We start from the raw sequence: 24558 nt of genomic DNA on the forward strand, positions 1-24558 counted from the left end.
GTTGGTTGTTGTTTTTAATGTCATAAGTCCATATAGGAACTATTAGAGAGTTTTCAATGACATATTTGTGTTCTTATAGCATAAACTAAGGATGGAAATGTAATACCTTGTATAAAATATTCATTCATAGAATAACTGGGTAACCCAGAAAACGTGGAGATGCCACATTTTTTTGACCTTGACCAAGAAATTTGAATCAATAAATCTGGTCAGGACCTAAGAAAATTGGTCACAATGAGTTGGACTACAGAAATGACCATTTGCTATTAAGAAACGGTCCAAAGGGGGAAAAATAATAGGCTTTAAAATGTGATAAAAATAAACATAATTCAGTTCCATGCAATCACAACATCATTTATCAAAGTTTTAAAGTAAAGACAATTAGGAAAAGAAGCTGATATCATCTTCCATTCCTAGCATGAATCCCCAGACACCTCACTGCGCTGGACTTTACTAAGTCAAGAATGTTGAGATGAAGTTAACACAGAGAATCCACGCAAGTGATCAGATTTCTCTTTTTCCTGGGGGTGGATAGAAGAGACAATGGCAACAGACCAAACCAAAACAAATACCTCTTATAGCTGTGTTGCATTTGTGATACGAAGAAATGAAACTATGTTTTGTTTCTTGTTAAATGTTCTTTAGTCGTTTTTCTCAACCCATGATATGAGACAAGGCAGGGAATATTGTATGTATTCTACCAATGGGGTAAACTAAGGGTTAAAGCTGCCTGGCTAAGTTCTCGTGAGTAGCAGATAATACTGAGAATGGCAAGGCTCAGTGTTTCCCTTTATAGCCGCTTGGAGCTCAGCATCTCAGCCAAGTTTCCTTCTAAAACAAAACTGCAATATTTTATTGTGATTATTCCCGAGGCAGCATTTCCTCTGTTGGCTTTAGTACATAAGTGTCTACATGGGGCATATCTTTTTCGGGGAAATAAATAATGCTCAGTTAATGCAACCTTGTGGTTTCCTTACATTATTATAAGTGATCTGAAGGTCAAAATATAAAATGCGAGAAATTATCCTATAATTTATGTAGTTCACTACACTGATGCTGCTACCTGATTCCTATATGACAGGCTCAATGTTCCTTACCCAAAATACTTGGGACCAAAAGGGTTTTGCATTATGGGATATACATGTACATTACAAGGTATCTTAGAAATATGATCTAAACACAAAATTCATTTATGTTTCATTTGCACCCTTTTCACGTACTTGGAAACAATTTTGAAAAATATTACAATGCACTTGAATTTTGGCTAGAATCTGCAAGTAAAGTTTGGAATTGAATCACCCCTTTGTGTCATGTGAGTTGAGGACTTCGGAGAAATTTCCAATTTCTATATTAAAGGTACTTAATGCGCACTTTAGAATACTATAAATCTGAGTGTGTGTATTGCACATATTTGTGTGTATTTGTGTGAGTGCCTGCATGTAAGAGCACATGGGTGCCCACGGAGGCCAGAAGAGTGTGTCGGATATCTTGGAGCTAGAGTGGTTGTGAGCCACCAGTCTTGAGCATTGGGAATGAAATTCTGGTTCTCTGAAAGAGTATAAGTGCCCTTAAACATTGAGCTATCTCTCTAGCCACTCAACATGCACTTTAATATAGCACACAAAAATACAAAATTGAACATTTAAATATACAAATATTACTGTTAAAGTAAGATTATCTACTAAAGGCATTGGTCCTACAAAGTCCATTCTTTTTAAAAAATTAAGAACAGGACCTTGTCTCCACTGTAGACACTTGCTTTGGAAGCATGGACTCTGACCTGATGAACTAAGGGTGGGATTTCTCTTCAGATCATTGCAATACAACAAAAACACAGCCTACTGATATTCATTTCCAAAACATTAAAGAATAGAACAGTGTTTGGGGGGTCCGAGTGGGAAATGACATCACAATGGGATAAAAATAATTGAGAGCTGCAGTGGTAGAGTATGTATATATTTATAGAAATAGTATTAATAGATAGTTCTATTTCTTAAATTTTAAGAAGTAGTTGGAACCTAATTTTTTCAAATCAAATTATATTTTCCTTAATAATCAGTAGATACTACTAACTTTTCATCACCCCCTTTCTCATACACATATTGCTAAAGAAAAGGGGATATTTACCATGACCAAGGGCAATTTGACCAAATTTCCACCACTTTGGAAATTTCCAGTTCTCAAAAATACAAACCAACCTGAAAGCTGTTCTATAAAATCCAGTCACAGACCGCTCTACTAGTTATCATTAGCTATCGACTTGACATAGCTTAAGGTCACCTGAGAAGAATCTTAATGTGGAGACTGCCCAGGTCAGATTGGCCTGTAGACATATATGTCGGGTCTTAATTGTTAACAGACAGAGGAGAGCCTAGTCCACTGTCGGTGACCCCATTCCCTAGGCAAGTGGTTCTGGGCTCTATAAGACTCTAGCTAAGCATGAATCTATAGGAGAGCCAATCTCATTCCTTCAGTTTCTGCTTCAAGCTCCATCTTGAGTTTGTGCTCTGGCATCCCTTCATGATGGATTGTAGTCTATAAAAGAAACCTTTTTCTTCTGTAGTGGTTTGAATAGGAGTGACCACCCCCCCCCCATAGGTTCAGAATGCTTAGGGAGTGACACTCTTTGAAAGGATTGGGAGGTATGATATTGTTAGAGGAAGTCTCTGGGGAGTAGGTTTTGAGGTTTCAAAAGCCCAAGCTGGGCCCGTTGGTGCTCTCTTCCTATTGTCTTCATATGGAGTTGTGAATTCTCAGCTGCTCCTTTAGCATCATGCCTGCCTGCATGCTGCCATGTGCCCCACCTTGATGAGAATGGAATAAACCTCTGAAACTGGAAGCTAGCTCCAACTGAATGCTTTCTAAGCGTTTTTGTGGTCACTGTGTCTATCCACAGCAACAGAACACTGTCATAGACTGAGACACCTTCCATGAACTCTTTTGGTTGAGTATTTCAGCAGCAGCAGAGATGGAACTGTAACAACCACCGAGAGTCAGTCATCAGAATTTTCTTTTTTTGTCTTTATGTCCATTTTCCCTGTTCCAGAAAAACAAGGTGAAAATGAATGTTGGGGCCAGGAGACCTAAAGATACAGGCTTCCATTGCCTGTACATTCACATGTGGGACACTGACACCTGGAGCTTCCCACTGAGTAGGAAGGAAAACAAAAGAAGGTGAAGTAGACGGGAGGCTGGAGCTTCCATCACTCATTTCACACTTTAGCATGTTCGGATTTCAAGCATTTCAAGGTTTCACAACGGGTGTGCTGTCTTCTTCTTCTTCTTCTTCTTCTTCTTCTTCTTCTTCTTCTTCTTCTTCTTCTTCTTCTTCTTCTTCTTCTTCTTCTTCTTCTACTTCTTCTATTTCTCCTCCTCCTTTTCTTTCTCCTCCTCCTCCTCCTCCTCCTCTTCCTCCTCCTCCTCCTCCTCCTCCTCCTCCTCCTTATTCTCCTCCTCTTTCTCCCCCCCCCCATTCCTCCTTCTTTTAAATTTTAGGAGACTGGGTTTCTCTGTGTAAGAGCCCTGGCTCTAACTGTCCTGGAACTCACTATGTAGACCAGAATGGCCTCCAGCTCACAGAGATCAGCCTGCCACTGCTTCCTGAGGGCTTGGATTAATGGTATGCACCACCATCACCTAGCTTGCATTTTGCTTAACTGAAAAATTATTTCACAACCAATTTGCTTCCAGTAATATGCCTTAGAAATTGAAAACAAAACCAAAGAAAAAGCGCGTGACAGAGTAAGATAGCACACAGAGAGAGGTCACTTCAGGTTGAACTAGAATTTGATCTCCTTAATGGAGAATCCCATGGAAAATTACCCAACTCTACTTTAGGACCTGGGGCCAAGATACCCCAGCTATCTTATCTTATATTAGCTGGGGCATCTTGGCCCCTGCAGCTGCAAAGTGAGATACCAGTTTGTGGTTTTTGCCTTTAAAAGATTCTTGCTCTAAATGCTCTGGGATATACTTAAGCCCTGTATACCTGAGTATAGTCCTATAGCCAGCTGGAAAAAAGAAAGAAAGAAACAAACAAAAAACTTCTAATTGGCTATAAGCTGTCTGGTAGGGTTCTGACAAAAATTAGCAAAAATTGACATTGTTATAACCTGCTCATTTTCTGTTAAAACAGTCATACTTATGTTATCTTACTAATAATAATGTCCTCTTCATCTCAGGCTCACTATCCTTTCCCTGGTTCTCTTTTCTTTTCTTTCTTTCTTTTCTTTCTTTCTTTCTTTCTTTCTTTCTTTCTTTCTTTCTTTCTTTCTTTCTTTCAGATTTCTGCCTCCTCCCCGCCACTGCCTCCCATGTCCCTCCCCCTCCCCCAGTCAAGTCCCTCTCCCTAGTCAGCCCAAAGAGCAATCAGGGTTCCCTGCCCTGTGGGAAGTCCAAGGACCACCCACCTCCATCCAGGTCTAGTAAGGTGAGCATCCAAACTGCCTAGGCTCCCACAAAGCCAGTACGTGCAGTAGGATCAAAAACCCATTGCCATTGTTCTTGAGTTCTCAGTAGTCCTCATTGTCCTACGCTCTTTAGATTGCAGACTGAGAAACTGCCACTGGAAATTACTGTGTTTTCTCTGTAGCTTTGGAGTCAGTCCTGGAACCAGTTCTTGTAGACCAGACTGGCCTTGAACTCACAGAGATCCACCTGTCTCTGCCTCCTGAGTGCTGGGATTAAAGGCGAATGCCACCACCACCCAGCTTCTGTGGTTTTTGTACCCCTCGGAACACAGGAAAGCTAAAGCAAGCCTGGGAGGAGTCACTTAAAAATCCTTTTCAAGAGATACAATTGTTAGGTCATCCAGGATATAAAATAAGGTTTTCTCTGGTGGGAAACTTATCTGTAAAATACCTTGGCAAAATTACCTGAAGAAAATATAAAAATAATGTATTCTGGACCTATGCACGATCCTCGAACAGGAATACAGATTCAAGTTTCTCTAAATTATTGGTCCAGCATGAAATAGGTTATAGAAAATTGTATAGCTACAGAACAGAGAAAGTAATAAATCAATACTTTTACCAGTTATGTTCATAGTAGAAAAATATCAACCCAAGTAGACAATATGTTCATAGTAGAAAAATATCAACCCAAGTAGACAATCTATAGAGTTTTGATGTAGTATTCTTAATTTTAGGGTTGGATGAATCTAAAGAGCAGTTAAGCTTAGTAATGTATTCTAAGTTACTCTGTTAGTCATGAGAAGGATATGCTAGATACACAGGTTAAGGCAACTGATTATTAAAGGGGCCAAGAGATCCCTGGAAAAGTTCGGCTTTCCAACCTAAAATATCCATTTTCCCACAGCAAGTTCCCGCCAACTCAGCTAAAGCGTAGTATTTTGGAGGCTCTCTTAACACAGCACAGCTTCAAGGTGCTCCAGCTGCTCCAGCTCACATCTTTAATGAGGCGAATGTTTCTCAAAGGTACGCTCAATGACCATAGAAATCCCACGCCTTATAAACTAAAATCATTGGCTTTATTTGAAAGAGATGGCGTTCTCATAAACGCCAAGAGAAGGAACACAGAATACATGTTAAACACAGTGTGGGCATTCTGGCTTGTTTGCCAAAATAGTTTACAAAACTTCCTTTGGAGTGTAAAACCAACAGTCTCTGTGTATTTACCAGGTATATTGCATAAGGGCATGCTGTGGGGGAAAACGTTTGGCCTGGTGAATTGGGACGTGGTTTGCAAACTCCACCTGCCCCATCACCTTGGAGGCCAGTGAAGCCAACACACTGCTGGATTCCATTCCTGGAGTGTTGTTGATTCAGCAGAGCCGGCCAAAGGCCTGGGAATTTTCATTTCAGTCCCGACTCTCTTGCTGGGGAAGATACTGAGGAAATCCAGATCTACTCTGCAACTCAAATGTCTTAAGCACACTTCAGGGTTTTCCCCGCCCCCTTCTTGCACCTGCCCTAAGTGGCTCTGTCAGGTAGATGTTTCTGACGTTCAGGGAAGATAATTTGCATAGGGCTGGCACAGGAACATTCCTTCCCAGGGACCTAGGAAATAAGAAGGCATATTAAAATAAAATTAGAGTCCAGAAGGTCAGGAGAACTCCTGCTCAGGGGAAATCTGTCCTTGCACGTGATCTGGGCGTCTACACCCGGAGCGACTCTGGCTTCCTCCCCACCCCCGGGGCCTGTGGGTCCCAGCGGCGCCTTAGCCCTAGCCTAGCCTCCCGGGGCAGTGGCCGCTGCTCGCCATGGCATTGCTGGCCACCTTCCTCTGCTGCCTGCTGGCTGCCTGGCTCTGCGACCCGGGTCTCGGGGTGCCCCTGGCGCCCTCCGGTCCCGCTCCAGCTGTGGGTGAGTGGATCGCGATTGTACACGGGACTGTGGAAGGGACCGGCCAAGTCGCCGACGGTGCGTGGGTGGCTGGGCATAGGACGCGGCCACGCTGGCTACTATGTGGTCCAAGGCCAGACAGCAAGGTCGCTGGGACCGGGTCATCTTGGGGGAGCCCCGTGGGCGAGCATATCGAACAGTCTGCTGGGCGTTTGTTTACATCCTGGGTCTGAGTTGTTTTGCTCCTGGAGGAGGACAGCCAAAGCTGCTGTCCCAAGGAAAAGGCAGCTAAGACTTGCTGTGGGTGCTCCCTAAGTCATCCAGTGTGCCCAGAGCAGAGGGGGACAGACAAAATTTCCACATTTAGGTCCTAAACAAAGCGTTCCTCTGCCTGTTCTCAGTGAAGTCAGAGGCTTTTTCTGCTTCTCCGGGTCTCCGGGATTCTCGTCCTTTCATAAATAAAACTCGTGAGCCCTCCTTTATCCCTTGGTGCACTTAGGTTTTTGAGTGGTGAACAGTTCAGTTCTTTGACATTTAACCCGGTGCCTGCCCCGCCCCCTGCCCGCCTCTATCCCCTAGTCCACAGCAGAAGCAGCAGAAAACAACAGCTCCCAAACTTGGTAAAATGCTACTAATTTCAGCCTCACTCCAAAATTACTGAATCCAGACTTGTGGGAATGGGGCCAGTTAAAAACTTCTGATTCTCCCTTGGGGATCCCTCTTCAGACCGATTGATTGTTTAGTAAGACTGTAGGATGCCTTCTGGGTTTCAAAAACTAAAGCCCCCTCCCATCTCTTATTTTGATGTTGCTAAGAGCGGGGGTTCTGTTTTGATTTGAGGAGACAGCTGTCCTGGAGAACTGAAATTCTCCTTCTTTCTTTCGTCTCTCTAAGCTGCTGTTCTATCTGCACAAAACTTGAGGGATATTCTGGGGTGGATCCAGTCTCTTTGCCTGAACATGAAGTGCGCGTGACTTATTGCCAAAATTTTACAAGCCACAATTGCATATCTAGTTTGCCAACTCTGGCAAATAACAATCATAACAGAACACCCCACCCCCAAATGTAGATATATGCGTACTGTTGCCTTGTGTTTATTTTTATTTTTTATATTCTGCTGGAATTGTGTATGTAAGACAGCTACCTCAGCACCTGGAATTTGCTATTTAAATTTGTGACTGTTCAGGATTTTGACCTAAAAAAAGTCTCAGGTTACACCACAGGCAAAATCCTTTTTTAGCTTTAATGAGTTAATTGTTGAAAGTCTTCGTGCAAACTTGCTGTGGGGGGTGTGTGTGTGTCATGTGAATCTGCTTGATTTAGCTTCCTGTTTTGGTAGGAGAGGTGACAGGGTTGAATCACCTCCCATTGCCTGGGAAGGGAGAGAGGCTAACTGTAAAGTCCAGATGGGTTGACTCAGTGGTTTCACAACGTATGGATCATTTTAGTCGATGATATCCCCTTTTTCTCCCTTGCATTCACCCACAACTTCAACCCAGCCCGGCTTCTGCTTGTTTCCTAACTGTGTTTAAACTCCCAGTCCCAGTTTTCTCCCATGCCAAGTTGAGGTTGCTAGAGGACAGACAACCACCCTAATGTTGCTTGACATCTTTTTTCTTTAAGATTTAATAGACTGCCACCTTTTGGTATATTTAGCCCACAGCAACTGACATGATAAACAGATTAACCAACATCTGTTTAAACAACTACATACAGTTGTCCATACAGTTGTGGTTCATTGGGTTTATTAGGAAAAATTATTAAACTTTCTTTGACTTAATTTTTTTTGAAAAATTTTTTTAATATTTATTTATTTATTATGTATACAATTTCTACATGTATGCCTGCAGGTCAGAAGCGGGCACCAGACCTCATTACAGATGGTTGTGAGCCACCATGTGGTTGTTGGGAATTGAACTCAGGACCTTTGGAAGAGCAGGCAATGCTCTTAACCACTGAACCATCTCTCCAGCCCTTTTTTTTGAAAATTTTGAGCATCTGTCTAGAAAAATTTCAAGCATTTCTCTATCCAGATATATGGAACACATATATTTTGAGAAATCTTTGAAAAAATTAACTGGAGAATGGGTGGGCAATTTTGGTAAAGAACTTTGGAGTGTGTGCTAAAAAAATTTGACTCCAGTGTGTTACTGAATGTATCACAGACCAGATTGGTGGAAACACACACACACACACACACACACACACACACACACACACACACACACAATTTATGTACAATTTCATGAAAGCTAGGATGTAAAGCCTCCAGAGGTTCTGACACGCTTATAGCCATCCTTCAGTGAAACTATTGCCCCCACATTTGTCTGCCCAGTAGTGTGATATGGCAGAAACAGGACCTTGACATCTGGAGAAACTGGCTCTAGCCCAGCCCTCATTGACTACTCACATGATAGGGAGGGAATCCTGAAATTTGCCTTTGCCTAAATGTCATTAGTTATAAATTAAAGCCTCTTCGTTAAGGGCCCAACCTGTCAGACAAATTCCCATTCTTGGAACTCTGTGAACCAGGTACTGGATTCTGTCAGAGGGATGTGCCCTAGTCCATTTCAAGTTTTGGATTATGAAAATTTAATCTGTTTGTGATCTCATTCACTTTAATCCTCACTGTGTTTTACATATAAACAGCATTATCTACTTCCTTGTCAGGCAGCCCATTTGACTAAGGATATGGGAGGCCATGTACAATGGTTATAAACCACATGTGTTCTGAGGGGAGATTCCCGAATCAGTGTCTCAGGCCTGTTCTTTTTGATATTCCACTTCGGTTTAATCCCGTGCACTCCAGTTCCCTGTCTGCTATAGCAATAATGGAGAAAAGCCTACAGTAAAGTACTAAACATGTCCTAAGGACTTGAACTTGAATGGTTACAAGCAAATGAGGAAATTAAATTTCATATGGCAGGCTTTATAAAATAATGATAGCAAAGCTAACATGTGGTTTGCTCGGTGTCATGTGCTTTTTAAGGACTTGCTTTCTGCTAGTGCTAAATTACCTGTTATCTTAGAGGACAACATTACATTCCCATCTGACAAATGAAACAGGCCAAGATCACAGAGATTGAATCTCTGGGTGGTAGAGTTTATAATGGAAGTCAGGCTGTCTGTCTCTGCTGTCAAACACTATTCTGTTTTATGTGTAATTACTGCATATTTACTTTATACAAATAATCTAAACACAGGTGTACACAGAAATGAGATAGAAGGGCAGCCCACGTGATAATTCCAATCCATTTGTCTCCTTTGTTTTGTGTGCTGGGATAGAGTATATCTGAACTCAAGATAAAGTTTTGGGCATTTTCTGCTTTGTGGAAAGAAAGAAATTATGTTCGATTCCTGTTTTAAAATACTGACTTAGGTACTGAGTAATTGATGATGGATAATGTTTCATTTCAACTTTCATCTGGAGTTCATGCCTTCTTTTTCTTACATATAAACCCTTGCTATACAATTATGAGGACTTTGGCAAGAACTGACCACCAAAACAATAACTTGTCATTGCTACTTAGCAAGTCCACTGCTGTCTTAATTTCATGTCTGTGGCTATACTCAAATGGTTACCCCATTGTTGTTGGGCAGTCAGAACAGAAATGTAAGGCAGTTGTTCACATCCACCGTCAGGAGTTGACAGAGAAGAAATGATGCATGCTTACTTGTGCCCAGTTCTCTTCACACTTCCACAATCCAGGACTGCCTGCCTTGGGCCTCTTGCCCTCCATTGTGGGCTGGGTCTTTCTACATCAAGTCTCAAGAGTTCCTCATAGGCACGCCCCAGATCAACAGTCAAAGCACCATCGTAACTGTTTGCACTTCGCTTTTCCTATTGTTTTTTTTTTTTATCAATTTTGCACAGCTTAAAAAGTTTGCAGTTATTCTCCTTGCTTTGCTATGTCCTTTCCGATGCATTTCAGATGTAACTTGGAATCAGAATGAGTTCAAAACTCTTTTAAGTATGTTTGCCTAGCATAGTTGGAAGGCTATTTTGAAGAACAATTAAGGAGAACAAGCGGGAAAAAGGTGCAAAGAATATACTCACTAAATTTGTATGGGAATTAAAACAAAATAAGGAAAGTGTTTTCTCTTCTGTCATTCCAAAATTTAGTTCTGTTTCCCTAAAGGGTCCTATACTGTCAGAAAAGTAAAAAACATCATTACTAGAAAAGCTGGAGAAATCTCAGTGTTACTTTTATGTGAGGAAGCAGAACAGTGGTTGATTATATGTAAGAAAACCTAAGGGTTCTTCATCATATAGGCTCCTTTACGTGAGGGGTCATATACGTGTGTATACTTACTGAATTTTCCACTTGAGTCGGTGTATTAGCTTTTGGTGCTGTGATAAAATGCCACTCTGAAGACAGCTTCTAACAGGAAGAGTTTGTTGGGGTTTATAGTTCCAGCATGAAGGCATAGCACAGGGAGCTGGATCAGGAAACCCAATGATCACATTTTCAACCACAACTGGGAAGCAAAGGCAGAGTGAGGCTATGAACTTGAAGTTCCCACTGTACTTCCTCCACCAAGGCTACACCTCCTCAAGGTCCCTTAACAGCAGCTGGGGACTAAATTTTCAAATGCCTGACCCTGTAGGGGATATTTGTCATTCATACCACACTCACCATTAGTATCTCTACTATAAACTCAAAATGGTAAGTCAATGTCATAAAGTCCTTTTGAGAATGACATGATACAACATACACAAAATTTGTAATACCACATCTGTCATATAAATCACATCTGACATATAACACAGATCCATAGTGAAAGATACTATGATTGTTCTAATAATTCTTTCAATAAAGTAATATTGCTTAATATGTATCAGGGACCTCTGACTGCCAGCCTCAGTGTCCCTTCCAAGGCTCAGAAGAAGACTTAGAGCAAGCATGGGACTTAGATCTGAGGGCAAAATTAACTCCCCACTGCGTACTTTTCTGCATCAGTTCCTTTATTCTTCTCCTGATGGTCTCTCTGTTCTGTGAAGTTTCCAATTTATAGACACACACAAAACAAAGGCAATTCTCTGAGCTCAGACTCCTCTTTATCTTTGAAGGCTCCAAATGTGATCTATATGAAAGACTCCTTTCCTGACTGCATGTCCTGCCAAATGGAATATAATCAGCGGGAGGTGCCTTCTAAAGTATCTCAGGGAACAAAGCAAAGATTAGACTGTGGGGTCCAAGGTTATTGACTGCGTGACTAAATTTCTTACTGGAGGTCCTAGAGTATGTGTGTGGTTGACCCAATATGCCAGTACATAGGAAAGAATTCTGCCCAATAATCCATACTTTGCTGAATTTGGGACCAAGGGAGAGTGCTTATGGCTTCACAAGAGATCTACTGTAATAATAAACCGATATACTTGCAAACTGGGTTTATCTCCATCAGAACACATTCATTCTGGTGGGTCAGCCCTCTGCTTTACCAGTTGAAATCTCACTGCATGATTTCCATGGACTGCAGCAAATATGATTTCCAAGTAGGATTGCTGTCAAATAAATATTTGGCTTTTCCCTGAGCTTAATAAGAAGATTTGCTTCCCACAATATTAACATACAACTCTATGATGGTTGCTTTTCTAATTAGTTAGCTTTAAAGAATATCTGAGAAACTGGATCTTTGTCACATGGCTACTATTAAAGATTTATGTCTTTGTTTTTCCTTTAATGCTGAAAGAAATTATGTAAAAATTAACTGAATTGGAGCCAGGCAGTGGTGACACACGCCTTTAATCCCAACACTCAGGAGGTAGAGGCAGGTGATCTTTGTGAGTTTGAGGCCAGCCTGGTTTACAAGAGCTAGTTCCAGGACAGACTCCAAAACTGCAGTTAAACCCTGTCTCGAAAAACCAAAAAAAAAAAAAAAGAAAAGAAAAAAAAAAAGAAAGATAAAAATTAACTGAGGTAAATATTTCCTGATTCTTCACTCTATCTACTAGTACAGTCAATAATGTTTTAAGTCATTGTTTTACTATAAGAGGAAAGCAAATAATTCCCCAAATCTCAAATTCTGCAAGAAGACACGCTATTGAAAAAGTATGAGATGAGCTCACTGGCCCCTCAGAAAGTTGGCACCAAACATTTTGTTGTGCACTAGAGTCTTTATTGAGTAGTCATGCTAACTCTGAGCTCATTGGTTCACCCAGGTAAGTTGTATGTTCCTCTGTTATTTGACGCTTCTTCGTCTCATAGGAGAGAGTTGCACTTAACTTCATGGTGTAAGAAGACTGAAGTTGTGACAGCTTCCTTCAGTGGCGAGGGGAGCAGATGCCTCAATCATATTGTAAGCACACATTTATCAGTATTTCCTTTCTAACCAACAGGGCAGTTTTGGCATGTGACTGACTTGCATCTGGATCCTACTTACCACATTACAGATGACCACACCAAGGTGTGTGCTTCCTCTAAAGGTGCAAATGCCTCCAATCCCGGCCCTTTTGGAGATGTCCTGTGTGACTCTCCATATCAACTCATTTTGTCAGCATTTGATTTTATTAAGAATTCAGGACAAGAAGCATCTTTCATGATATGGACAGGGTAAGTACATACATATATAAACTCTGAATTATGCAGTATTGTCCTACAGGATATGGTAATCTTCATTAGTGTGCTACATTCAAAAGAATTGCTTGTGTTAAAATGTGCTAGGTCTTATGCTCCAGTGGATGGTCACACGCTTATGAGTGTATAGCCAGTGCAAACTGAACTCAGAGAGTTAAAAAACAAAAAGAGGGACATGAAGTGGGGAAGGAGTGGAAGGTGGGTGTTGATCTAGGATGTGTTAGTGGGGATGGGGAGTGACTGTGACCAAAGTAAATTGTATGCATATGTGAGACTCTCAGAATTAATAAAGTGTGTTATATAAAAATTACTAGACCACATAATCAATATTCTTAGTGATAAAAACTATTTTAGACATCCTACTGTGGTGAGAGTCGTATAGTTCCTGAAATATGAAGTATTGCTAATCCTTGTAAGGTATTGACTTTATATGGGGTCCTGTTTTAATTGATTTCTATTCTGCTACTTAATAATCTGTATGACCATAGATCATATTATTTGCATGTTAGAGGCAAGGAAATGAAGACACCGAGATTCTAAACAGCTTGCCCATATGTATATAGTTACTTGCTGGTAAAATAGAGATTTGAATCTATTCTTTTTGTCCTCTAGTCTACACCTTACTAATCCTGTGGGGTTTCTTATAAATCTTCAGGCAGCCAATAAAATAAGCTAGAATTTCCTGTATTCCCCTTTCCCCTTTTTGTAGAATTGTTGGCAGAAGAAGAGTATTTATCTCACCTCACTCTCCTACCCCCTTTAGAGGTTGTGTCTCGCTATGTGTTCAAGCTGATCTTGAAATACTGGGCTCAATTCATCCCTTACTTTTTCTGCCGAATAGTTGGCACTATGGGTATGGCATCACCTTTGAACCATTGACTATTCTTTGTCTTTAATTTTAACTTGTTATTTTAAAGGAGACATCTATAATGATAGCTACAACAAGTTGCCATGCATAAGTCTAGGAAGTCTTTACAAAGTTTCTGTGTCCTTTTCAGGGATAGCCCGCCGCATGTCCCCGTACCTGAACTCTCTACAGGCACTGTTATAAAGGTGATCACTAACATGACCATGACAGTACAGAACCTTTTTCCAAACCTCCAGGTGTTTCCTGCTCTGGGAAATCATGACTACTGGCCACAGGTAAAACTGACCTCAGCTTCCAGAAGAGCTTAGATGATTTCCCTGTTGTTACTGTCAAAATGATGACATAGGTGGGGCATATGAATGGGTCTCAAGGAAGTACTCCTGGGATAACTATCAAGGAAGGTTTTGGCCATTTTCAAAAGATTAAAAAAATTCATAAAATCTTATGCCAATAATATATTTTAGTTGCAAATTTCATAGTTTGTGGATTTTTAATTCTTTTTTGTTGTTATAAACTTCATAAATTTCCCCAGTCCTTTCAGTATGTTTTCTTATTTATTTACCATTTCTATGATAGACTTAGCAAGCAAGGTTAATATTGACAAGTATTTACATTTACACGAGACGTACAAAGATCAGCACATTCTGATTTAAGGTAGATTAAGGACACAACTAGAAAAACTGTTAAAATAGCCAAAGGTCCCTGTTCCAATCCAACTCATCGGATTCAGATATGATTAAAGACAAAATGCTTGATGTGACCTGACTCCAAGCACACACAGAAGCCCTTTGTTAAGGTGCTTGTGCATACTCATTCATGGTTCAGTTTCCTGTTACAGCTGTGTAAAAATCAAGCAGGACAGTAGTGGTGCTCACCTTTAATCCCAGCACAAGTGGATCTCTGTGAGTTCAAGGCCAGCCTGGTTTACAGAGCGAGTTTTAGGACAGCCAGAGCTACAGAGATGATGTGGGATTCCCCTCTGTATGTTGTGAATACCATTGGTGAATAAAGAAATTGCCTTAGCCTGTCGATAGGGCAGAACTTAGGTAGCCTGGAAAAACTAAACTGAATCCAGGGAGAAAGAAGGCAGAGTCAGAGAGAAGCCATGTAGCCCCACTGGAGACAGATGCTGGAACTTTAGCTGGTAAGCCAAACTTTAGCCGGTAAGCCACAACCACGTGGAGAGACACAAATAATATAAATGGGTTAAATTAATATGTAAGAGTTAGCCAATAAGAAGCTAGAGCTAATGGGCCAATCAGTGATTTAATTAATACAGTTTCTGTGTGATTATTTCTGGTCTAAGTTAGCTGTCTGGTGAGGAACCAATAAGTGACTTTCTCCTTACAATAAGCCAGAGACATCAGATCCTTTGGGATTGGTGTTGCATGCAGAGTAAGCCACCCAACACCGCTGAGGTCCAAACTCAACCCTCTGCAATACATGTTCTTAATTACTGAGCTGTCTTTTCAGCTACTAAATTTTTATGTGTTTTAAGTTTTTTTTAAAAAAAAAACACAATATGTTGTTGTAACTTAGCCTGCCACAAAGAGGCTAGTGCAAGTTACATGCCTGAATCTTGAAGGAACTGTGCAGCTTTGTAATAGCATTCAAAATGACTTCATTAAAATCTTAAGTCATTAACTTTTCTCTAATCCTCTAGCATGCTACACCAGTCCTGCATGTTCAGGCTCAAACTTGCCTTCATTGTCTCAGGAATGTACTTCTTTATCTCATCATCCATCTAAACCCTGCCCAGGCCCTAAGCATGAGCTTCTCTCAACACATAGCACACACCTCTGTAGAGCTGTGTTTATGTCTGGACCATTTATTTTACTTTAATGCCGACTTGGAATTGTCGCTCCATTCCTACTCTAAAGCTACCTTTGCTTCTTGCTTGGCACGATGTTCTTGTTTTGTTCTCCTATGACTCTATGGTAGCGCTTGGCCACATCCTACACTTAGTGTGTCACCTTTTGCCTACCTGTTCTCAGCTAGGTTATATGCATTCCTTAAAGACTGAGAACATAGTGTGTACAGACAACTAATATAGTCAGCACTCAAGAAATGCTCCCCTTAGTTAGTCCAAAGATCTTTAAAGTTTCAATCGCGGCTTATCTTCTTTGTGGCCAGGACCAGCTGCCAATAGCCACCAGCAAGGTCTACAGTGCTGTAGCCGACCTCTGGAAACCGTGGCTGGATGAAGACGCCGTTAGCACATTAAGGAAAGGTTAGTGAAACACTATTTGGCTTCCTTTTTTTATTACTTGTTTAGACTTAAATCTTTAACTTTTCTTTAGGCCTTCCGATTCTAGATAGTCTTTGTGCCGACATTATACTAAAGACAATAAACAGCAATGTGGCCTTAGAAACACATGTGAACCTGTTTACCTTATGAAGGACCTTTTTTCCTTCCTGTCCCATCCTTAACCAAGACGTTCCACATGAAGAAAAAGCTGTATTTTGAATGTGAATATAAATAAATATCTATGTTTTTAATTGGAAAATGGATTGAGAAAAAAGAGTAGATACTTTTACCTCAAAAGCACAAGGTTATGAGGGAACAGCTGGTAGCCTGAGGTTTCCAGATGGGCTCTGAGGTGTATAGCAAGTAGCAGGAAGAGTGCACGGTGAGCTCTCCTGGGTGTAGTCTCTCCTTCTCCTCCCTTGGGCAGCGCATGATTTGATCATGTGTGAAGATGTAGAGTGAAGGTGCTTGGAGATCACAGAAGTTAAAGATGCAGGGATGTGGAACATCCTCCAAGGGAAGATATAATTACAAGCAGAGCCAGCCCATGCAGCCAGGAAGGCCATAGGGCTGCCCCATTGAAGCTGATAACCCACTGCCATGCAAGCTTCTATGACAGCCATAGAGTTAAGATTTAATGTTTGTCCCTATGGATGTCATCCTGCTTTTCTCTGAGCCTTCCTTCTTATTCTCCCATTCCTCTTTTGAAATGGTAATGTGCATTTAGTAAGCATAATAGCCCTGTTGAAAAATACCCGAGGGAAAACATCTTGAGGGAAGAAGATTCATTTGAATTCCTGCTTTCAAAGGTCCACTGGCTCATGGTATTCTAGCCCCAAGGCTTCAGGCCCCTGATGAAGCTAAGAGAGCATAGTAGATGGGTATGGTGGAGAACAGGTTCTTACTTCATGGCTCTCAGCAAATGAGGTAGGGAGGTAAGAGAGAGCTAGAGAGGGAAGGAGGAAGGATGGAAAAAAGAGAGGGGGAGGGAAGGAAGGAGGGATAAAGAGAGTGAGAGAGAACACAGGAATCTCTGTGAACAGACAAAAGACATTCCCTGAAGACCTTCCTCCTCTGTTCTGCTGCCTGTAGCTGACTGGACCCTACCTCCAACATCCTATTTAGTTTATTAGTGGGGTGATTCTCATGCCCCCTGGTGATTTAGTAGCCTCTCTATAAGACCTTCATCAGGGATCAAACCTTCAACACATAAACTTGGGGAACATTTCAAATCTGAACTATAGCAGAATGTTTATCCCTTGCTACTTACTATATGTTGTAACTATGCAAAGTTCAATTCTTTTAATTTTTTTGGGAGGTGAATACAGGTGGATCTCTGGGGCTCTGAGTTTCTTTAGCCTAGTCTGGTGAGGTCCAAGTCAATGAGGGCCAGGCCAATGAGGCCTATCTCAATAAGCAAGATATATAGCATCTGAGGAATGATACTAGAGAGGTTGGCCTCCAGCCTCTCCATACAACACACAAACACGCGTGCACACACACACACACACACATACACACACAAACACACACACTACTAAACTGTGGGAAAATTCATAATATGTTGTGACTATAGGTATGAAAATGGAAGTTAAAGAGACTGTGTGATTAGTCATGATTGAAAGCTAAGGAAATAGATGTTTGGTGAGTGGGCACAAGACAAAGAAATCAGATACCAGAATGGAGGGGCTCACTCCTAATGCTCCAAAAGATTCTCTGCTATTGTCTCCACTGGTTCAAGGGTGAGGCATGTGGGGTCTGATGTGTTCTCTTTCTGGCAGTGCCTAGCAGGGTCCTGTGCATTTTCATTCTTTAGATTTTATGTCTCATAGTACCTCTTAAGTTCTATTATTTAAAACTAGAAGCTAGTGCATAAGTTGTTATTTTTTTATTTTTTGAGATTAAAATATAGTTGCACAATTTCTTCTCTCCCTTTCCTCCTTCCAATTCTCGCATCTTTCTCTCCCCTCTTGCTTTTTAAATTCATGGATTTTCTTTGTTGTTACTTATGTGGATAGATGATAGATAGATAGATAGATAGATAGATAGATAGATAGATAGATGATAGATAGATAGATAGATAGATAGATAGATAGATAGAGACAGATTGGTGGGTGGGTGAGTGGATAGATAGATGGAGCTATAGCTTTCTAACTACGTAAACAAAATCTGCTCAGTCTGTATAATGTTACTTGTATGTGTATTTCTAGGGCTGAGCATTTGGTATTGGATAACCAATTGGTGTGCTCTTGCCCGGGGAAAACTATTTCTCCCATTTTCATTATTCCTTAGTTTTCTGTAATTCTTTATCTACGGCTGATGCCTGTGAGGCCTGTGATCTTTCCTCCTTCCATGTTAGCATGTCTACTGGTGGTGTCCTTGTTCAAATCATATTTAGGCAACCATATTGGTGAGATTTCACTTGCAGCTTCTCTGACATTTCTAGGACATGTAATCTCCCCGATCCTCTGGCTCTTACAATCTTTTTTCCCGGTCTTCTGCAGTGATCCCTGAAATTCAGGTTCAGGAGCTGTATTATAGATGTGACAGTTGGGACGTAATTCCACAACTCTTGCATTTTGAGCAGTTGTGGTTTACTGTAATATAAATTACGATTTTTTAAAAATTCATTTTCATTTCACTGCCCAAACATTCTTTTTGGATGCAACTACTCTTTCCTTCCAATCTTCCACATTGGACCTGACAGATGGTACCTTTTCAGTTACTGCTAACTTAGATTCTTACCCAGTGAGGATGCCAGTCTACATTGTTGACCTTAAGACTTCACTTTCCCAGTATTTTCATGTTTGTGTGTTCGTGTTCCTAACGTGTATTTTGCATTTGTTTTTACAGGTGGCTTTTACTCACAGAAAGTTACCAGCAATCCAGATTTGAGGATCATTAGCCTAAACACAAACCTCTACTATGGCCCAAATGTCATGACACTGAACAAGACAGACCCAGCAAATCAGTTTGAATGGCTGGAAAATACCCTCAACAGCTCTCTGCAAAATAAGGAGAAGGTAGATCCTATAGACTAGAATTAGCAGTGGACTAACCGAAGGCTAAATTTGTTTCTTGAGCTTGGGTCAGAATCAGGAATTAATATAAGTATTAAGAATTCAGTTGTCTGAGATCAATATTCTTATATCATCCATACAGTATAAACGAGACACATGCCATAATGCATCATTGCGTAATTACAGCTCTTTCCTTTCTTCCAAGAAACATGAAAGTGCATTTGCTTTCTAAAATTTAGTTACTCTATGTTCAGTCATGAGTATCCAGCTGCCATTTATTTAGTAATGAGAAAATGCTCAGACAAGCAGTCACGTGCCCCCTCGTATGTCCTTTTCCAGGTGTACATCATAGCGCACGTTCCAGTGGGCTATCTTCCTTATGCAACGGCTACCCCAGCAGTGAGGCAGTACTATAACGAGAAACTTGTGGAGATTTTCAGAAAATACAGCTCTGTCATCGCGGGGCAGTTCTACGGCCACACCCACAGAGACAGCCTTATGGTTCTCTCCGATAAAAACGGTAATGAATGTGACCTGCATGCAGGTCCCAGTCCACCTTCCTGGAGCACAGCTGTGCCTGACCAGTGTGCTCACTGATTAGGGCATTTAAAGATTTGTCTGAAAGCGAAGTCCCTTGCCATTTCTTATTTATCTTGAATGGGTATAGGCCGAGTGCCGAACTAATAGGATTAGACACGTGACTAGATTTCTGCACCACAAGCTCTGGCTCTGGTCAGCTGGGTAGGGCCAGTATTGCTTGTTTGTTATACGCACAGAACCTCTGAAACCTTAGCTCACTCTTAAGTTTCTGTTAGACTCTTGAATTTGCAGAACTAATACTGTTTGTTAGTTACCTGCTAGGTTCAAATTTCTCTTTGTAAGACTTTGTTTATTTTTTTCCAAGATTTGAAAAACAGAACACAATTCACAGAATGCCTTAAAATATTCAGCCCATTCTTAATTGCTCTTGTCAGTTACTCACAATAAAGAAAGGAACACTAGGAGAAGTTATAAGAAGAAACAATAAGAGTTTGATTTATTTAGATAAGAAGAAAACAAGTTGAATTTTCTTCAATATTTTGACAATATTTTTGAAATGTTTATCTCTCATCTAGAAATAAATTATCTTATATCAATGAATACTTTGAAGTTTGATCTTTTTAGATCGTAATACAACTTTTTTTTTGAGAGAGAGAAAGATTCATTATGGCACTCTGCCTGACCTGGAACTCACTATGTACACTGGTTTTGAACTCACAAGGATCTACCTGCCTCTACTTACCCGAGTGCTGGATTAAAGGCATATGCCTCTATGCCCAAACATAAATCTGGTTTGTGGTTCTTATAGTAGATATGTATAAAATATTTTAATATTTTGATTTTTTTTAACAGAGTCTCACTGTGTAGCTCTGGTGGGCCTGGAACTCACTATGGAAATTAGGATAGCCTCAAACTCATGTCTACCTGCTTCTGTCTCTGAAATGCTAGCTTGTGTCAATCAGATTATTATATAATTATTGAAACTTTGCTTTAGGCATGGTAATAAAAACCAGATTGTTTTGTTGTGGTTGCTGTTGTTGTTTAAATGTGTAAGTTGTGGTAGACTTGTTTTTTGTGAAAATTTTTCAAACATATATAAAGGTTAAAAATATGATCAGCAAATCCCTGTTTACTCATCATTTGTATTTAATATGTATCAAGATCTTGCTGTATTTATTTATCCTCTACTATCTTTGTCATCACTATCATCTATTTATCTATCAATCGGGCAATTATCTATCTAAAATCTATCATCTATCTGTCATCTATGACTGTATCAATCATCTATATCTAATTTATCTTCTATCTATCTATCTATCATCTATCTATCTATCTATCTATCTATCTATCTATCTATCTATCTATCTATCATCACTTACCTATCTCATCTATAACCTGTCTTTCATCTCTCATCTATCTGCCATATACTTGTCTGAAGTGTTTAAAAGTGACTTTCAAACATAAAGTCAGTTATAGATCTGTATAATTATATATTCATTGTCAAAAAATATACTATATATATATATATATATAACCATAATAACATTAATTTGCTTAACAAAATCAGTAATAGCTCTTTGGTTTTGGTACTAAATATCTTTATTTCCTCAAAAGGAATGCTAATTGTTTTGAGGCAATTACAATTAGAGGATCAATCAATGATCATATAATATTTGTCTATTGTTCTCTTAGCCTAAGCTATGCATATTTTTGCGGTTAAATTAAAATGTTATAATATATACCCGGTTTGTTTTTGGTCCAGGAAATCCAATAAATTCGGCATTTGTGGCACCTGCTGTTACTCCAGTGAAAGGAGTTTTACAAAAAGAGACAAACAATCCTGGTGTCCGACTCTTTCAGTACAAACCTGGTGATTATACATTGCTGGTAAGTTGGAGCAGTTCAGTTGACCCCACATGTATATATTTATATAGGTCACTGAAGTTTTCATTCCTTTAGTAGAATGTTTCTCAGAAAGCCCTTGATGTTGCTATCTCATGGTGTACTTACTTAAAGATGTTCTGTCATCTCTATGGGTGGGTAGGTAAGGTTAGCTTGTGGGAGGTTACTATCTCTTTAAGGGTTTCCTGACCTTTTTTATATGTTTGTTTTAAGATTAGATTTTATGTAGTGCAAGGTGGCCTAAAATGTGCTGTATTTTTAAGACTTCTGATCCTCTTGCCTCTGTCTCCCAAGAGCTTGGATCCCAGGTGTGTGCTCCCCTACCCGGGTTTATGGGGTGCTGGGTACTGAGCTCAGGACCTTGTATATATGAGGCAGGTAGGCGCTTTCATAACTGAGCTACATCCGAAACCCTAATCTTGTCACTTTTTAAAAATTTTCACTGGATGTAGTCTTATTTGTACATGTTGATATATATTATCGTCATCCCTAAAAATAAACATTAATTATTCTTCTTACAGCCCCAACTATTTGGAAAAGTATAAGCCCCAGATTTTGGTTCTGTCTTCCGCTGTTACCAAGTTCTTCTGTGTTCTAATTTGTTGCTCTTTAAAATGGGGGTTGAGGTATGACTGTGTGGGCTGAGGAGATGGCTCCATGGATAAAGTGCTCACTGGGTAGCCATAACGACCTAAGTTCAGAAACCCAGTAGTCACATAATATGCCAGGCATGGCTCTGCACGTCAGGATCCCCGGTGCAGTGGTGTGGAGACAGGAGAGTCCCTGAAGTTTGTCACCGTCCATTCCAGCTGATAAAGAGATCCCCAGGTTCAGTGAACAGACCCTGTCTCAGAAGAGACCCTGTGTCAGATGGAGAGCAGTTGAGCAATTCATTGTTGCCTTGTGGCCCCCACAGCACTGGGACCTATACATGCACAAAATGCATATATGTATACTGCACATACCTATGTGTGCCACGTGCACATAACTCATGAGTTCCTAAGATGGTTCCATGAAACGAAATCTATAAAGGCATTTAGAATAATGCTTAGCTCATATTCAGTGCTCAGTAAAGGTTTGTGAAAGTTAAGTTTGTAAAAGAAAAACTCAAATTGACCATTTATTTTTGTCGCAAAAATTCTCTGGCTCACGTTTGTGGCTCTGTACTTTAGAACAGTTTGATGTAAGAAGGCTGACCATCTCTCTTTGTGATAGTGATGTACACCATTCATCCCAGAAAAATGGACACATCACAATTTCGAACTGTAGGAGCAGGCCGCTTGGCCAATTGTTCATTTTCTGGCCACCCAGACCCCCAAAATAATCACTCGGGAACTGTATTAATTAAATCACTGCTTAACCCATTAGTTCTAGTTTCTTATTGGCTAACTCTTACATCTTAATTTAACCCATCTCCATTAATCTGTGTATCACTATGTGGCAGTGGCTTACCAGCTAAAGTTCCGGCATTCATCTCTGGTGGTGGCTCCATGGCTTCTCCCTGACTCTGCCTTCTTTTTCTCAGAATTCAATCCAGTTTTCCCTGCCTACCTAAGTTCTGCCCTATTAACAGACAAAGGCAGTTTATTTATTCATTAATGGTAATCACAGCACACAGAGGGGAATCCCATATCATCAAACTGACATCTCAGCCTATGTGAGACCCTCAGGCAGGGTTCAGGGACTGGCTCAGCTGCCTCCAGCACACACTTGATTTCTACCAGCTGCTGTAGCACAATTAATAAAAGGCCAGAGGAAGAAATTGGAGTTCATTCTGCCTACAAACTGTAAGTGGTCATCTCTAAGCACTGAGAATTTAAGTTTCTTTATTTTGTACATCTCACTATATATCCGGATGATGTACTATTATATTTTTTTTCAGTATTTTAAATTTTTTTAAAAAGTGATAGAAGATTTTGGTATTGCAATCTTTTGTGTGCATGTATGTGGGTCTTTGTTTGTTTGTTTGTTTAAACAGTATTTCTACTCGTGTAGACCAGGCTGACCTTGAACGTACAGAGATCCACCTGCTTCTGCCTCCCAAGTGCTGGGATTAAAGGCATGCATCACCATTGCCAAACTGAAGTGAAGGTCTTATAGAAATGTATTTGGGCTGTATATTTAAACCTCTCTGATCTGGGGTTGTTACTGTCTTTAATATAGGACATGTTGCAGTATTATTTGAACTTAACAGAAGCAAACCTAAAAGGAGAATCCAACTGGACCTTGGAGTACACACTGACTCAGGCCTACGGCATTGCAGATTTACAGCCGAGGAACTTACATGGATTGGCTAAACAGTTTGCTACCATAGACAGCAAACAGTTCCTGAAATACTACCATTACTTCTTTGTGAGTTTTGACAGCAGTGTGACTTGTGATAAAAAATGCAAGACCCTACAGATTTGTGCAATTATGAATCTTGATAGTGTTTCCTATAATGATTGTCTTAAACAACATTTTATGAAGCACAGCCACTAATATTTTCAGTCATTTCATAGGAAAAAATCATGTCACGGTGCTTCAGTGATCACTTTGGGAATTACTGACTCAAGTCAGAAGAGTCACTCTCTGTGCTTTATTTGTGAGTCTCAGATCCTGACATCAGTAACATTCAAAACTTTTATACATTGAATACATATACATTTTTCATAAGATAGTGATATCTGGACATGAATACCTTGTCTTCCAATTTTGTACACTGATACCTAAGTTATGCCCTTGTAAAAGCTGTCATCTATGTAATAAAGCAGGTTACTTCTCTATGGGTGTTATGGAGTTTTGTTTTCTTTTTAGTTTTGGTATTTGAGACAGGGTCTCATGTTATATATGGTTCAGGCTGCATAGGAACTCACTCTCTAGTTTAGCCTGGCCTGGAATTCACCAGTGATCCCCTTGCCTCAGCCTTCCAAGGGTTGGGGTTATAGTCATAAGCTACCATGCCTGGTGGTTCTTTTAATGCCTCCTGTTCTATTAATGTAATAATTTTCAGTCTTTTCATTCCCTCTTGATAAAGCCTCATGTGTAAACTGTACTTCAAATGGTTGTCATCAAATGTGTAAATGGAGACTAATATTGTTTGTGTATCCTGTCTACTCTT

At 40.2% G+C, this 24558-nt stretch overlaps 1 protein-coding gene across 1 annotated transcript; it reads left to right on the top strand.

Annotated features, from left to right (window-relative positions):
* The first annotated feature begins 5921 nt into the window (after positions 1-5921).
* On the top strand, positions 5922-24223 carry Smpdl3a (sphingomyelin phosphodiesterase acid like 3A). Its single transcript, XM_075946081.1, has 8 exons — positions 5922-6323; positions 12643-12856; positions 13879-14023; positions 15882-15978; positions 18850-19019; positions 19356-19536; positions 21319-21443; positions 23622-24223. Exons 1-8 carry the CDS (start codon positions 6221-6223, stop codon positions 23937-23939), a joined length of 1353 nt encoding a protein of 450 aa, XP_075802196.1. The 5' UTR covers positions 5922-6220; the 3' UTR covers positions 23940-24223.
* Positions 24224-24558: the final 335 nt, after the last annotated feature.

The sequence above is a fragment of the Microtus pennsylvanicus genome, chromosome 1, assembly GCF_037038515.1.
Source record: "Microtus pennsylvanicus isolate mMicPen1 chromosome 1, mMicPen1.hap1, whole genome shotgun sequence".
In the NCBI taxonomy this organism is placed as follows: Eukaryota; Metazoa; Chordata; class Mammalia; order Rodentia; family Cricetidae; genus Microtus; species Microtus pennsylvanicus.